The following is a 14,598-nucleotide window of genomic DNA, read 5'->3' as shown; positions in this document are numbered from 1 at the left end:
TATATTGTATTTTTGACATTATGTCACAAGCTAAAAGGAGGAGAATGGAGAGCAGGAAATGGCCACCAGGCCAGAAGTTTGAAATTCCTAATCCATGGTTAGTTTTACAAGTGAATGAACTGGTGAGACAGTGTGACTCACAGTATTTTTATGTTATTTAACAAATAATGCTGCAAGAGATTACCTGACATGCAAATATGATAAAAAGTGAGAAGGAGAGGCTTTACCTTTCCAAGACCATATTGATGACATTTTTTGGTGGTTGGGTCTGGGGATTTTGGTGTGCTTAAGGTGGGGATAACTAAGTATCCTCCACCACTATAATCCACCACTATGATCTACCACTATCTCAAAACAGAAACATTTATAATTTACGGATTGCTCTCAGCATGAGAGCTCACTGTGTTAAATGTCAGGGATGAGACTGCAGATTCACTGTCTGAAAGGAGTAAAATATTCAGACAATTACTGCCCTCACTACCTGTGTTGCATGTCTTTCTTCACATTGTGCATACATACAGGATGTTTACAAAACAACAAAGTTGATAAATGTAAAAAACAACAACACATAAACCTGTGCCAACAGCACGTAACTGTCAAGCTATACCAGTTCCACGTCAGATTTTCCGCAAACATCAATCAGTCATTCCTTGCCCCATAACCAACCTTCCCACAAGGGTTTGTACAAATCGATCCATATTTTGAGATATCCTGCCAACAGACAGACAGATGGAAAGGGGCAAAAACAGATAATAAAGCAAACTTATCTCACCTGTGAAGCCGAGGGGGCATTTGCAGGTGTACTGTGGGGGGGATGATGGCTGACTTGTTGTAATGCATGTGGCTCCATTCAAACAGCTGTTTGGTTTTATCAGGCAGGCATCACCTACATATTGACAAAACTCTCCAATCCATCCTGGGGCACAAACACACTGCAGGAAAACAGTACAATATTGGTTTGATCAGGGTACAATACAGTATACTGAATGGACCTATCAACCCATAACAACAAAATCTATCACACAGAGAGGAGTATGTATTACAGCAACCGAAGCACTGAATTTAAAATGTAGGAATCATGTTTGTTTTTACCCTTTGGAAGTATGAATAAAAAGTAATTTAGATTTTTAGAATTTTAACAACATGTTAAAAAACAGATATTAAAACACATAATTAAGCGATATGTTATGGCCACATTTTAGACTAAGTGATAGGCTTATGTCAAATGAAAAAGGATTTGTATTTGGAAAATATCTGAAATATCTGATTGGGACAGAAAACAATTTATTAATTTAATTGAGTTAAAATATCTTCATTTTGGGGCTTTTCTAAGTAAATATTGATATATGTGATGAAATAGGTATATGTCTCTGTCCCACCCTATGAATTTTTCTCTAGGTCTACCCCTGTTCCCACTATCTCAATTTGATAGAGGTGAATGGAGATTGTGGTATGCACAAAAATGAAAAATAACTTTAAATAGATTGAACAGCATCTTTTTATTAAGAGTGTGTCCCCATTGTTTTAAATACTCTAGATTCAGATTGCGGACTATTTCTTCTGTAGACAGTTGTTTTAATGGAAAGTGTTGAGTGAGGTCTGTGGGTTATCCTTAAGTGACCAGTCATTGCTTCTGGAAGCAAAAGTTGCTACTGATTTTTCTTTTAATGTCATTTCTAAATGCTGATATCACAACAAATTAAATTTAACTGTGGCAAAAATCTAGGCGACATAAATCCAAATCTGTCTGTATGGCTTGATACTCTTTGGATACTGTAAGTATCCAAGGAGTTTTTATTTGGGTGAACTGACCCTTTTAAGAGCAATGAGCACTTTAACCTTAGTCATTTTTTCATTAGAAATCCAATGTGCTGGAGTAGAGAGCCAAAGAAAAACTGGACTCCTCTGTATATCCGCCGATAAAATCTGTTTTATGTGACCTCCAGTCTAGTTTTATTCTGTCTGTTAAGAGCATTTTCATGACAGAAGCAATGGAATGAGAGGGCTACCTTTAATGAACTACCCAATAGCTTTTCATACTCCAAGGAAAATCAAATCAAAAAGATAAATAAAAATAAAAACATAAAAAGAAGAAATGGCCCATTTGCAGTTTTGTTTTTGAAGGTGTCTGACCCCTACTGACACGAAGCATCTAAAAGCGAATTTTAGATTAAGAACACTCTCAGTGGTCTAATGGAACAAGACTGATAGAGAATAATTAGGAGCTATGGGGCATTACGGAGCAGTCTCAGGTGTTGTAAAAAAATACAGACGTTTGAGAAGACTGAGCAATAGAGAGGCAAATTAGACCAGAACCTGTCTGTCTGAGCAGTGCGTCCACATACTCACGATGATTAATGGGTTAGAATTGGATTACTGCTGTCGGTAGACATTTTCTACCAGTGATGTTTCTGTTTTTCTCTTTGTTTTTTATTTCAATTAATGACAGGTTTTCTTATGCATAGAACTTGCAGAGACCACAGACGTAAAGACCTTTTATGCTGTGACATGCAGTAGCCTAATTTATGTTAAAAAACAGATGTGTTCAATAGACCATATCTTTCTATTTGCACTCTGATGTTTAAATCTACAAGGAGTTTTTAATTGGTTATGAAAGTCTAAATTTAATACTGATGCCTCTATATGACCTACATAAGCACACAAGACCATTAGCAAGAAGATTGGCTATTTATTTTTAAATGCCTGCCGCCGGGTCAGATTCAGTTAGATTCCTCTTGAATTCAATGAAATGAAGCGTTGGTAACACTAATGCTTTTGTCCACTGGGGTCGCCAGAATCAACAAAAAAATGAAAGTTCCTTGTTGCTGCTTTAGATTTGTATGGATCAGTGAATCCCTAAAATCAATCACATTATTCAGTTTTGAAAATTACTGCAGAAAGTGAAAAAGGTTGCTGTTGTTTAAAAAGATTGTCGTATACCAATGTGATACACAACATATCATATAGAAATTGGCTAATTCTTGCACTGCATACAATCAAAGTAATACTCCTATAGTGTATTTTTCAGTCAAATTTTAAAATATTTAGCGACTAAAAATGTTCTCACTACTCCCTATTTAAGTCACTACTAAAACAAAATATTTATTGTATGTATCATAGCTGTGCTGTGTTCTCCCTTTCTGCTCATATTGTAATTAAGGTGAAGCATGAGTCATATTTTGAGGGCTTAGCAGTATTTCATTAAGACTGAAACATTGAATTACTTACCTGATATCCGCCAATTATCTTCAAGCACAATCCCTCATTTAGGCAGTTGATATTGAGCAGCCTGCAGTAGTCAATTATTTCTTCACAATTCTTCCCGGAAAACCCTCTCAGACATCTGTTAAGGGGAGGTCAGTGTCATCAAAATCAATTCACCCTGCGCCTTGAGCACTAACAAGCCATATTTTTTCTTTTACAAGACACATGTGCTTATAATTATATTTTTTCTATGTGACCTGTTTGTGAGACAGACATGGGTGAGATAGTGTGTGTAAATTATTCTTCCAACTTTAATGGCCTGGATTGCCAAATGGGTGGAGTTATCATATCATATCAGAACAAATTAAGGTCCATTATAAAATCACAGATTATGCTTTTCTATAAACCATGAAAAATCCCACTCCTTCTTTCACTGGTTGTACTGTCAAATATGGCATACATCCCTCACTCAATTAACTTCCCTTATCATTTCCGTATACTGTATTTTTGATTCTGGCTTAATTTAAATTCTAGTATAAGAGCTGTCATAATGAGAAAAAAAAATTGTCTCCCAGGTTTCAGGGAAGAATCTGCAAGTACTGTTTGTCCATTATTAATTAAAAATTAGTCTGTGTTAAAAATGGTTTCAGTGTGATAATAAGTATCTAAAGAGGATCAAAGGCAGACTGTGATCTAATAGAAGCCTGCATCCTCAGAGAAGCTTTGTGAAGCTAACTGTTCTAAGATTAAAAGGCTAATCTGGTTGCCTTTCAGTTTGACTGGTTAAGAGTGGAGCTAATGTAGTATAGGATGGGTGAAAATGCTTTGTTTAAAACTATTACTGAAGTCTTTTTTTAATTTAAAAGATAAAGGTGGCATTATATTTTTCATGGAAAATGTTACATATAAAAAAAATCCATGAAAAGACCTAAACCAACAATGTAAAATATGGAGTGCCTTAGTCTTTTTCTATGGTTATCTGCACCACTGCAGCAAGATTTCCTGGATTTCTGTTTTTTGTGTACCTACACCTGTCAAAGAGGACCTGTCGGATCAGCTATCAGAGTCATGCAGCGTTTCCTTCTTCTGCTTTTAACATAAGGGTTAATTTGCAAAAACAGATAAAAGCCTTTCTTTAAATTAAAAAAACAACACCACATTTGATTGATATTCTTTTGAGCGCACAAAAACCCAAACAAATCTGTTTCTGCAAATAAACCCTTACAAGCCATTCAGTGTAACATTGTGCCTCATTGAAGAGGAATAAGCTACATCAGGCTTTCGACACAATACTTGTAAGTAGATTCAATTCATTGTTGGTTTTGGTCTTTACATAAGATTTGTTGACAAAAAGAAAAATATAAATACCACCAGTAAACAAGGAGGCTTGAGGTCTGCCAAACACGTATGTATTAGTCCTATGAGTTAAATGTAAACTCTAATCACATTAAATGGGTGGAAAAAGAATTAAAAACATTTTTTATTCACTCTCAGTGACATTATTTACAAGACATTCCAATCATCTAGACAGAGAACTGTGAGAGTGGCCTCTATTAGATCCCTGTATGTGTTTCACCTGCAGACGTAATCATTTCCCTTGGACACGCAGGTGGCATTGTTGAGACATGGTGATGGGCTGCACAGGTTTTGCTGCCTCCTGCATGCTGGGACCACATTACCATCTGCACAGACACATTCAGAAGCCTGCATACAGAGGCAGAACAAACCAGGTCATCTGTCAGCTTGGAAAAAACAGGGTTAGATTTCACAAGGGTACAAAAGATCGCTAGCTGAAAGAACATAATCTATAAAAGAGCAATTCACTGTAGTGATAAAATTATGCCTTGATTGACTCGCCTTATTACTTGTTACTGATCTCTACAATCATATATAATCAAATCTAAGTAGGCAAGTAAATAATAGCTTTTATATATGTTTTTAATATGCATTTTAGATACCATGAGAGGTTAATAAATGCTAATAGTCTTGTAATACAAAGTTAAAGAGATTAGAATTTCACATTAAGCGTTTATAAAATTATCTTTGTCAAGCTGCAGCAACATCAGGCATTATTTTGATAAATGTCCCTTTTAGTCTGTTCCACTCTGGTATTCTTTGGTGGGCTGTGAAAATGTGCAGTGCACTTGGCAAACTGTAATGAACAAAATAAAGGTCAGAGTAAGACAATTAGACCATTACTGTATTTTCTCCTGTGTATCCTCTAGAACATTAGAAACACTACTGCCTTTGCAAAATGTATGACTACAACAGCATTTTCAGTGAAAGGTGAAAATTGCAGCACACATCCAATTACAAAAGGGTTTTGATGAGAGACATTTCAAACTGGCACTTAAGTATGCACTGGGTCATTCAATCAAAATGTTGCAGGAAGCAAACACTCTTTCCCATAGCTCATCTTCAGGGGGAAATATTAATTGCTGCTGCAGCCTTCAGAATGAAGCCATTTGATCTTGTTTCAAGACACTATATTAATTTCCATGTGCCATTTCTTGTTTATGTCCCACTGAGATAAAACAAATAAGGGAAATTAAGTCCTCACACGCTCCCCTGCAGTGCAAATTTGTTCCTCCTGACATGCATATAACATGCAATCGAAGTCAAGTCGGGAGTCGCAGTAGAGGCCACCGAATCTCTCTGGGCAATGACAAACAAATCCATTGTGGCGCTCCTCACATACGCCACCATTTCTGCATGGGTTTGGATCACACGGTGCTTTCCTCTTGTCACAAGGTGGGCCTGTGAAATAGACAATGCAGAATTGCTGCACTTTTTTTCAAATTTTCGGAATTGTATTACATCTAGAAATTATAATGTCTAAAAGCCTGTTAACTCATGTTCTCTGCCCTGCAGATGTATAAACATTCCACTTAAACTATTAAACCCTAAGTGGTGAACACAGAAAGTAACATGCAACAAGTATAAAAATAGCTTCACAGCAATTTGAAAAGATATGACTGACGTGACTTATAATTCATGGAGGAAGGGGTGATTGACATGTTTTATCAATAATTACACAGGATGGAGGCCTGTGCAGAGCCACTATGCATGTGTATGCAAATGTTCTCACAAATAAACTAAAGGCAAGACTAACTGTACTATGCTGTCAGAACATGTCTGATTGATGATATACTGTAGAGCAGAACCTAAATGCTAATTTCATAAAAAACAAACTGGAAAAGAATCAAAGCAACCAAGATGTTATCCAGCACAAGGATAGCACAATGATTATATTAAGATACAGAAAAGGATAAATTATTTTGTTCTTGGTACTGCAAAGTATTGTTGTGCCTGATAGAGTAACATCATCCATTTTTACCCAATTTACTTCAGGAAAACCAAAACTTGTAGTGAAGAATATGGCAAATGTTCTGATTTTTTTTTCTTGCTTTGTCCTTGCAATGGAGAATTGCCTTTATCTCATCGTGTATTAAAGTTTGTGCTTGTACAACATTGGTTGGGCGGTCGAGTATTATGTAGTATTAATTAAGTAATCAAGAGTGTCAGTTGTTTGATGGTACTGGATGGTACTGTGAACACTGCTAACATACTTGCAGCGTCTCTGGTGTCCGTCTTTTTAACCAATACCATAATGGAGGGTGAGCGAGAAAGTTAAGTGCATATAATACATAGTATGTATAAATATAAATGAAAGATGACAGAAACCATACACAGTAAAGCTACTTCTAGCTATCATGCTGCAGAGATGCAACAAAACTTCCTGATAATCTGATCATTTTCTCCATTGTACTTTTATTGGATTACAAGCAAATTATTACTGCACTGTAACTGCACTATCACTCTATATCTATATGACTGGCCTATTATATCTCGAGCTATTAACAGATTTTGTTTTATTGTGTTTTTTTATGTTGTTCCAGCACACTTACTGAATGTGTGCTGAACACCTCTGCACATGTCTGTATGAGCATATAGTGAGCCTATTACATCATAGTGTATCATTTCTAAAGTGGTGCAAAATACTATGTATTCTCAATGTTTTAATCGGAATTCTCGTATTAATTCATACTGTATTATAATGCATTATGTATATATTTTTCTGCTTGCAGCACAGAGCACAGAACAATCACTTTATCAAACTGAAAAAAGACGAATAATGCTGCCATTATGATTGCTGCTTCAGCTACTGTTATTATTATTATTTCTTTAACCATTTACACTTTTGTATCATACTGTACTGTAATATTATAACAGTTTGGTATATATTGATCATTTAAAATATGGATTGAAATAATGAGTCAGTTCACATAAACAAAGTTCCAAACTTGGAAAGTATAATATTTCAATCCTGTATGTGCACATAAATAAGTCAACATCTCTGTGCCAAATACGGTAATAAAAGCAAAGTCGTCATAAAGATGTATAAATGATTTTCATGGAGGATTTTCACTGAACTGTAAACTAAGTAGTCAGGGCTGCAGCCGGTTCATAGCACTTTCTGAGATAAAATAATTCTGAACTAAGCTGTAGCCTGTAGTTTTCTAAGTACTGCAGTCCACAACACTTTCACTACCACTAGCTTAACCAGAGACAGGGTAATGCCGTAGTGACATTGTATGCAAAGGATAAAATTAGACTGAATTCACAGGAGGTTCAAGGTGAATAAAATTTGATGTTATTCCCCAGTGAGGGTTTTCATTTTTGTGTTCTTCACAAGGTGCCTACACATTTATCTTTCCAGTGACTCTTTCTTTGCATATTTTCTTTAATCCCCCTGCTGATACAAGTGCTCATGTCCCAGAGGCTCCTCATAGCCTCCTCTGTGGGCATCAATCTTACCATGTACAACTTCAGGGCTTGCTTTTCCTCAACTCATTTTCTACCAGAAATTGAGTTTTTATAACTGGTCCACTAAAAGTTGCACAAATACAAACTACTATATTTTTAGGAACACTTCCATCTGTCGCAAATATTTATGACATAGATAATGTTTGTAGCACTCTCTCTAGAAAATTTCCTAAAATGTGATCAATTTGCTTTAGGTCATGCATGGTATAATATTACTTTTTACTATTTTTACAATCATTTGTATTTGTGCTGACATTTATGTCAACCACAGATCTGTTCATCTCAAACACCCTAATCATTTCAGAGATTATTAACAGCAGCAATCTAATATAGAAACAACACTGTGTCAGTATCTAATTAAATTGTTTTACATGGATAATGACAGTATACATAGTTCAAATTAAACTTTAAAAATGTGATATTACTACCAACAAGATTGCAAAAACAATTAACACCTCATACCAAATAGAAATGGCCCCATAAAGATGGTAATACCTTGCAACAAATGCCCTAGGGGCAGTGCAGAGGAGAGTCAAATCAAAAGAAAATCTCATTTGAAACGTCCCATGAGTTTGGCTCATTATTCTGTGCGCATAGACTTTGGCCTATGAGGGCAGCCAGCGCTGGAGCAGCCACTAACTTCCAGTTGATTAATGAGGCAACTGCAGCAGGGAGGTAGAGGAAGCACAAGCTCCACAGAACTCCCAAGAAGCTGATGCGACAGCAGGACACCATGACTATGCGAAAGCACCCAGTGGAGTCCGCTTACTTGAGAGAGCAGCAGCAATTAAAGTAAATTAGATAAAAGCTACAAAGGCAGAGGGTGCATGTAACTCCCCAATTTGTTTCTGATATGAATTATATGTATAAGTGATGGGAATTACGGCTCTTTAAAGGAAGTCGGATCTTATGGCTCCGTTCCCTTCCGGGAGCCTTTCAAAAGAAATGCTCATCATTATTTTTTTAGTTTGTTTTTAGGGGCAAATTGATCACTTGGTAAGGGTGCATGAAGTCGTGGGCCATTAGCCCTCCCACTTTAAGCAAACTCCAATCACCTGGTTGAAAGTCCTGCGTCTGCCACCCTATCTTACTCTTTACTCAGACTTTTACACACTCGTTATACTACTTCACGTCACTTGACACAGATGGGTTGCACTGGAGTTAGTTGAAAGCCTTGTGCATCTCATACAGACACTAAAGGGTACAGTGTGCGTCTGTGTGAGGTTTTTACCATTTTTATGTTGCTTTATATTTTGCAGGTTAGCCTGTTGAACTTAGAAGTGTTAGCACATTTGGCAGCTAATGTGGCTAGCATCTATTGCGCACAGGATGAGTATGAGTATTTTACATGAGAGACAGAGAAATTATGTGAATGTTAAGTCTTACTTGAAACTAATTACCAGAGTACACACACACACACACACACAGACACACACACACACTTTTTGGCCCACCGACTTCTGAAATGAATCCGACGACCTTGTCAAAATGATAGGGTAAGATTTGGATCAGATTCAAATGTAGACATCCAACCAATATAATTTAATTTTGCATGCATGGACTAGGTTTAGCAGCACAAAATTATTCGTATTGCCAGACCTAATGTCAATGGTTTACATTGTAAACATTACACAAGGTGACACCATATCCCCATGCTTTGTAATTGAATTTACTCCTTTGTTATATTTTACCCTATCTATGAATTATGTTATGTAAATAAAGTTGCCTTGTCTTGAATGTAATTCATGTAAAACTTACTCATTGTTCACGTAAATGGTAGCGGACCAAAGAGCCGTTGAAAATAATCTGATTGTTCGCGAAGGTAACATCACTAATATAAATTTAATTTAAAATCAGACAACGGTAGCTGTTTTCTTTGGTTTTACCAAATGTCTTGTTATATCAGTGATTCATTTGACAAGAAAATGGCATTTTCCGTTTCATCACTAAAAGTCAATAAAAGTGCATTTTATTAAGAAATGTGTGTCTGACATAGAAGAAGAAATCCAAAGGAGGGGGTGTAATATTCAAACAATGAATCAGGAAAAAATAAACAACAACAACATAACATAACTTCTCTGCTGAATATAGTAAATGTCCTTGTTCTGATTATAAACATCCAGGATTCAGATCAAGACACATTCGGCATTCACTACATACATGAAAATCAAAGCAAAGAGATATTGTTCCTATTCCTTTTCTTTTAAATGTTAAATAAGTTCAGAGTTGTTCTAAAACATCTAATACTCCCCTTCACTCCCTGCTCTGTACTTTCTTTTTGTCCTGTATAGACTTAATCTGCTCTTGCAAAACCGGATGCCAGACGGTGCTGGAAGTAACCTTGAAACCACTTCTTCAAAATAATAAGCTGAAAGCATGGGCTGGACTCGAAAGGCAAAGCTATGAGACTTCAAGAATGCTGCCAAGACAAATTGTGCTCCAAACAAAACAATGAATCAATGTGGAGAGCCACCTGGAGTTTTTACTCCAGAAAGTTCATTGCAGGCTTGGTTTTACAGCAGACAGTGATATCCAGGGCAACCGGAGAACTATCCAGGTCTTGTAACCCATTTGTCTGTGATACCCATTAACCTAACTGTACATTACTGGAGCAAATGAGACTCATTACCTAAATAATGGGTGAAGCGGAAATGTCTCATAAACAAGCCCACCAGATCATGAGTGCCACCCAATGCTCGTAGATGAGCCTCCAGTAACTGGTCTAAATCACACAGAAACACAATTTAGCTGCCAATGAAAAATATGTGACAATTGTGTCCAATTCCCTTTTATAAATTATTCATGGGGAGAGGTATTAGCATACTTTAGCTCTGACTTGGCTAAAGTGGGCAATTTAAGTTGAACAGACCACCAAAACCATACGCATAACACTCACTGATTTATAGTAGAATTGATAAAGAATAGAAATCTAATGTTGAACACTACTGTTTTAGCCACACCATTTTTTTTTCTAGCAGGCTCACAGAAGTTGACCAGTATCAAAGTTCTGATTTAATATGCTCAGCAGAAACAATATACAGTAAATCCCAGTTTAATTGATTGCTGTAAACCTTTGTTTTATCAACTGCGACACACTTAGTTAGCCAGCAGTTTAGCACTGGCTTTTTACAACCGCATGTCACTGGTCGTAACATGAGGTATTTGATTTGAAGAGGCCGCTTCATATATTATGATGACAAATGTAACATCAAGTGGGATCAGGTTTAAAGCCCACAAGGAAATGCTGATCTTTAAAAGATATATGGCTTTTGTAGTTTTCAGCTTTAACCTTTTCCAAAGATAGTTGCCCCTTCGAGGCAAAGGACATGGTTGTGCATTTGGAACTGGGATGCAGCTAAATCTTTCCCACTGCCTTTGGTAAACAGCATCATGAAAAACTGTTGATGATTCGTCTGCCAGGAATCAAAACTGTACAATGGCATTCAAAGATGGTGTTTTTTATTGTCATACTGTAGTGACAGATGATCCATCTATATTATACCAACATCTAGCTGAATACAAGCTGCTTACCAGAGAATCCTGTGTCACAGATGCATTTGAAGGAGATAGGCAACGCTGGAACACATGCCCCATTTTCACAAATTCTGGCACAGTTTTCCTTCCCAACAATGTCAGAGCAGTTAACACCTAAAACAAATGGCAATTACTACTACTCAGTTGATTACTACGGAGAAACACGCAGAGATAAAAAAAAAAAAAGAAAGTTATGCCTGGATCATGACGTTTTTGTGCACACACAAAGTTACAGATGCTGCTATTTATTTGAATTTCTAATTGAACAAATAAAAATTAAAGCAGTACTGTATGTTATACTGCTGAAGAGAGTACATGTTGGCTGTAAAGAGATTAAGAAAGAAGTCATTTGGAATGCAAGCAGTTTTAATATTAACTCTGTTTGCATTACATGTGAGTGTTGGGGTTCATGCGGAATAACTTGATGTGCCCAATAAATATATAATTGAGAAGGCAACTTGCATTAAAATTTAAGTTACCTTTATAATCTTTCAATTACTCCCACTTAATCTGAGGGTAAAATTCTGTGTGCATCCATAACATTATACAAAATATACAAACATGATGGGTTCCTCTAGGGGGATCAAGCTCTTTCATGCAGACATTTTAAACAATTTCATTACATGAGTTAAAATCAATGTGAATCAAAGTGTAGTGAATTTTTAGGTGTTTTTGATCTAGTTCTAATTCGAGAGAGAGCTCAACAAACGGGATTTGTGGGGTTTTGTCCTTACCTGTAAAATGTGGAGGACAGAGACATTTATATGTTCTGTGGTTTGGATCTGTGGATCCATTGCTCAAACAGACTCCTTTGTTTTCACAAGGGTTATCCAAACAAGCATCAGACTTTTCACAGAACCTCCCAGAGTAGTTGTGGTGGCATCGACAGTGGTATGCACCTTCCCAGAGGCCTGTTTGACAAATACCGTTCCCTGAGCACAGTCGAAGCAGAGGAGAAGCCTGACAAAGTTGCGCTTTAACAGACACATTGAGCCTTAACCCCAGCTTACACAGCTGCATGTCTCCCTCATGCAGAGCGATGAAGTAATGGTGACCCGGGACGAGCCACTTGGCCTCAACTTGCTCGCTTTCATCTATATTGTGGGGGAAAAGAAACTGATCTCTCATCTGTCTATTTGTGGAACAGCTTTCAAAGCTGTCTTTTGACACATTGAGGAGTCTAATGCCATATGACTTCAGTGTTTCATCAGCAGACATCAACAGTTTGTCTCCATGTTGCAGCTGAAGTGGGCATATCTGTGGGAAGTTGAAAGGGTGCTCAATTGACTCCTCTCCCCCGTGAGAATCCCAACACTCAGAAACGCTGCTACAGATGTTTCCCACGAGAGTCCAGTTTATTTGGATTGTGTGTTGTTTAAGGTGCCATTCAAGTGAAGCTTGTCTGTTGCAAACTCTCTGGCAGTGGATCATGTGGACAGCCACAAAGACGGCAATCAAGTGAAACGATGGCGCTCCCATGTTTTCACTCTCTTACTATCTGATTCAAATCAATCTGGGACTTTTAAACGCAACTTGTGTCATCTGGAGTGTGGATGAGGTAAATGCGTTTTATCATACTTCATATAATGCTGTTCCATGTACTCCAAGAGGTCCATATGAATAGTAGTAACCTGAGGAAGACAAAGATTGTGATTAATGATTTGCAAAAGCACGTTGATTTCTACAAAACCTATAATTTCTTTTTAATATTATCTTATTTTTACAGCTTAAAACTTGATTAAAAACAGGATAATAGATAGAGACCACACTGCTATCATAAACACTTTGTTTCATCGTAACACATAGACTCCAGCGAGCCTAGCAGAGCTGTCATAATCATATGCAGTGCTGCTGACCACCAAGTGTGTCACAGCAGCCTCAGCTTCCCTGAGGTTTCTACAGAGAGTGACAATGTCAGATAAAATATTCTCTCTCCCCTGCCGGTGCCTCAGTGTCTAGCAGTGAGATGAGTTAAAGCAGACAGCATTGTCTTTTTCCCTCAGGCCCTTTTCATACGTGTGCACAAGATAAAACAACAAAGTAGAGAAGCCTCCCTGCAAGAGAAAAACTCTGCTCCTTGATCAGCTCACAAGGGCTGATATGAATAACTGCATGGTGATAAGTAATAAAACGCTGAATATGGAACACCAATATCAATAGAAGGGGGAGTGATAAAGTGAATGAGATTGCAAGTATTGTCACGAGGGCTGTGCGGGCACCCAGAAGATCTCATTTACATGAAATGAGGTTGACTATTGTGTTTCACTGAACAAATCGGAAAGCTGTCACCTGATTTCTGAAGAAAAGAGAAATTTAAATAAAGAGGACAAAAAGTGTAAGTGGTTTGTATATATAGTTTTTTTTTTAGAATATTCATTATGAGCAACAGCAGAAGATTAGCACTAGTAGATTATTTATATATTTTTAATTTAACTTAAAACAACCTAACTAACTTAAAGCTGCTTTTATCAATATTTTATATTAACAATGAATCAAATAACTATGTAACCTAAACAGAGAATTATACCTTCAGTGTTTTAACATGTTTTAGCTTGTTTACTGCATGGTGATTATGAGAGAACCAAACTAATTAAAGCCAACCTCCAATATGACTTTATAACCTTAATGAATATTTGTAAAAATGTAACCTGTATTTAACCTAAATTTTAAAACCACAAAAAATATCCCTTTAATATAGTGTAATCAGTCATTTCTGTAAGGTTCCATGTTCCACAAAACTTCCCTTCAGATTCTTTTATGTATCAGTCCGTCGCCCAGAAAAAGACTTCCAGCTGTTCTGTTCACATCTGTCTGGAGAAATGTCAGATAATTAAGAGAAAAACTCTCAATGCCACAGCAATAAAAAGACAACAGTTTCAGAAGTAATTTTCTTCTGAAATGTGTCCAGAAAATTTTAAGTAACAACTCAACAAACATAATCAAAGCCACAGCCAGCGTGGTCTATTATATAACAGTAATAACAGCTAGCATGCTGGCAGATTAGCATGCTTTCTCATTAGTGGAAGTGCTAGC

The 14,598-nt window shown here is 36.8% G+C and overlaps 1 protein-coding gene across 1 annotated transcript in view; it reads right to left on the bottom strand.

Annotated features, from left to right (window-relative positions):
* Nucleotides 1-13,172, bottom strand: part of eys (eyes shut homolog) — a 153,225-nt gene extending 140,053 nt beyond the window's left edge. The window contains exons 1-6 of the mRNA XM_035663372.1: nucleotides 12,300-13,172; nucleotides 11,563-11,679; nucleotides 5,765-5,961; nucleotides 4,781-4,908; nucleotides 3,229-3,343; nucleotides 773-932 (exon numbers count right to left, since the gene is read on the bottom strand). Coding sequence (XP_035519265.1) covers nucleotides 773-932; nucleotides 3,229-3,343; nucleotides 4,781-4,908; nucleotides 5,765-5,961; nucleotides 11,563-11,679; nucleotides 12,300-13,044 — 1,462 coding nt within the window. The 5' untranslated portion in view covers nucleotides 13,045-13,172. The remainder of the gene's footprint in view (nucleotides 1-772; nucleotides 933-3,228; nucleotides 3,344-4,780; nucleotides 4,909-5,764; nucleotides 5,962-11,562; nucleotides 11,680-12,299) is intronic.
* Nucleotides 13,173-14,598: the final 1,426 nt, after the last annotated feature.

The sequence above is a fragment of the Morone saxatilis genome, unplaced genomic scaffold, assembly GCF_004916995.1.
Source record: "Morone saxatilis isolate NCDOM2014 unplaced genomic scaffold, NCSU_SB_2.0 Contig19, whole genome shotgun sequence".
In the NCBI taxonomy this organism is placed as follows: Eukaryota; Metazoa; Chordata; class Actinopteri; family Moronidae; genus Morone; species Morone saxatilis.
Note: the sequence above shows the minus strand (reverse complement) of the source record. Positions and strands in the feature narration are given on the sequence as shown.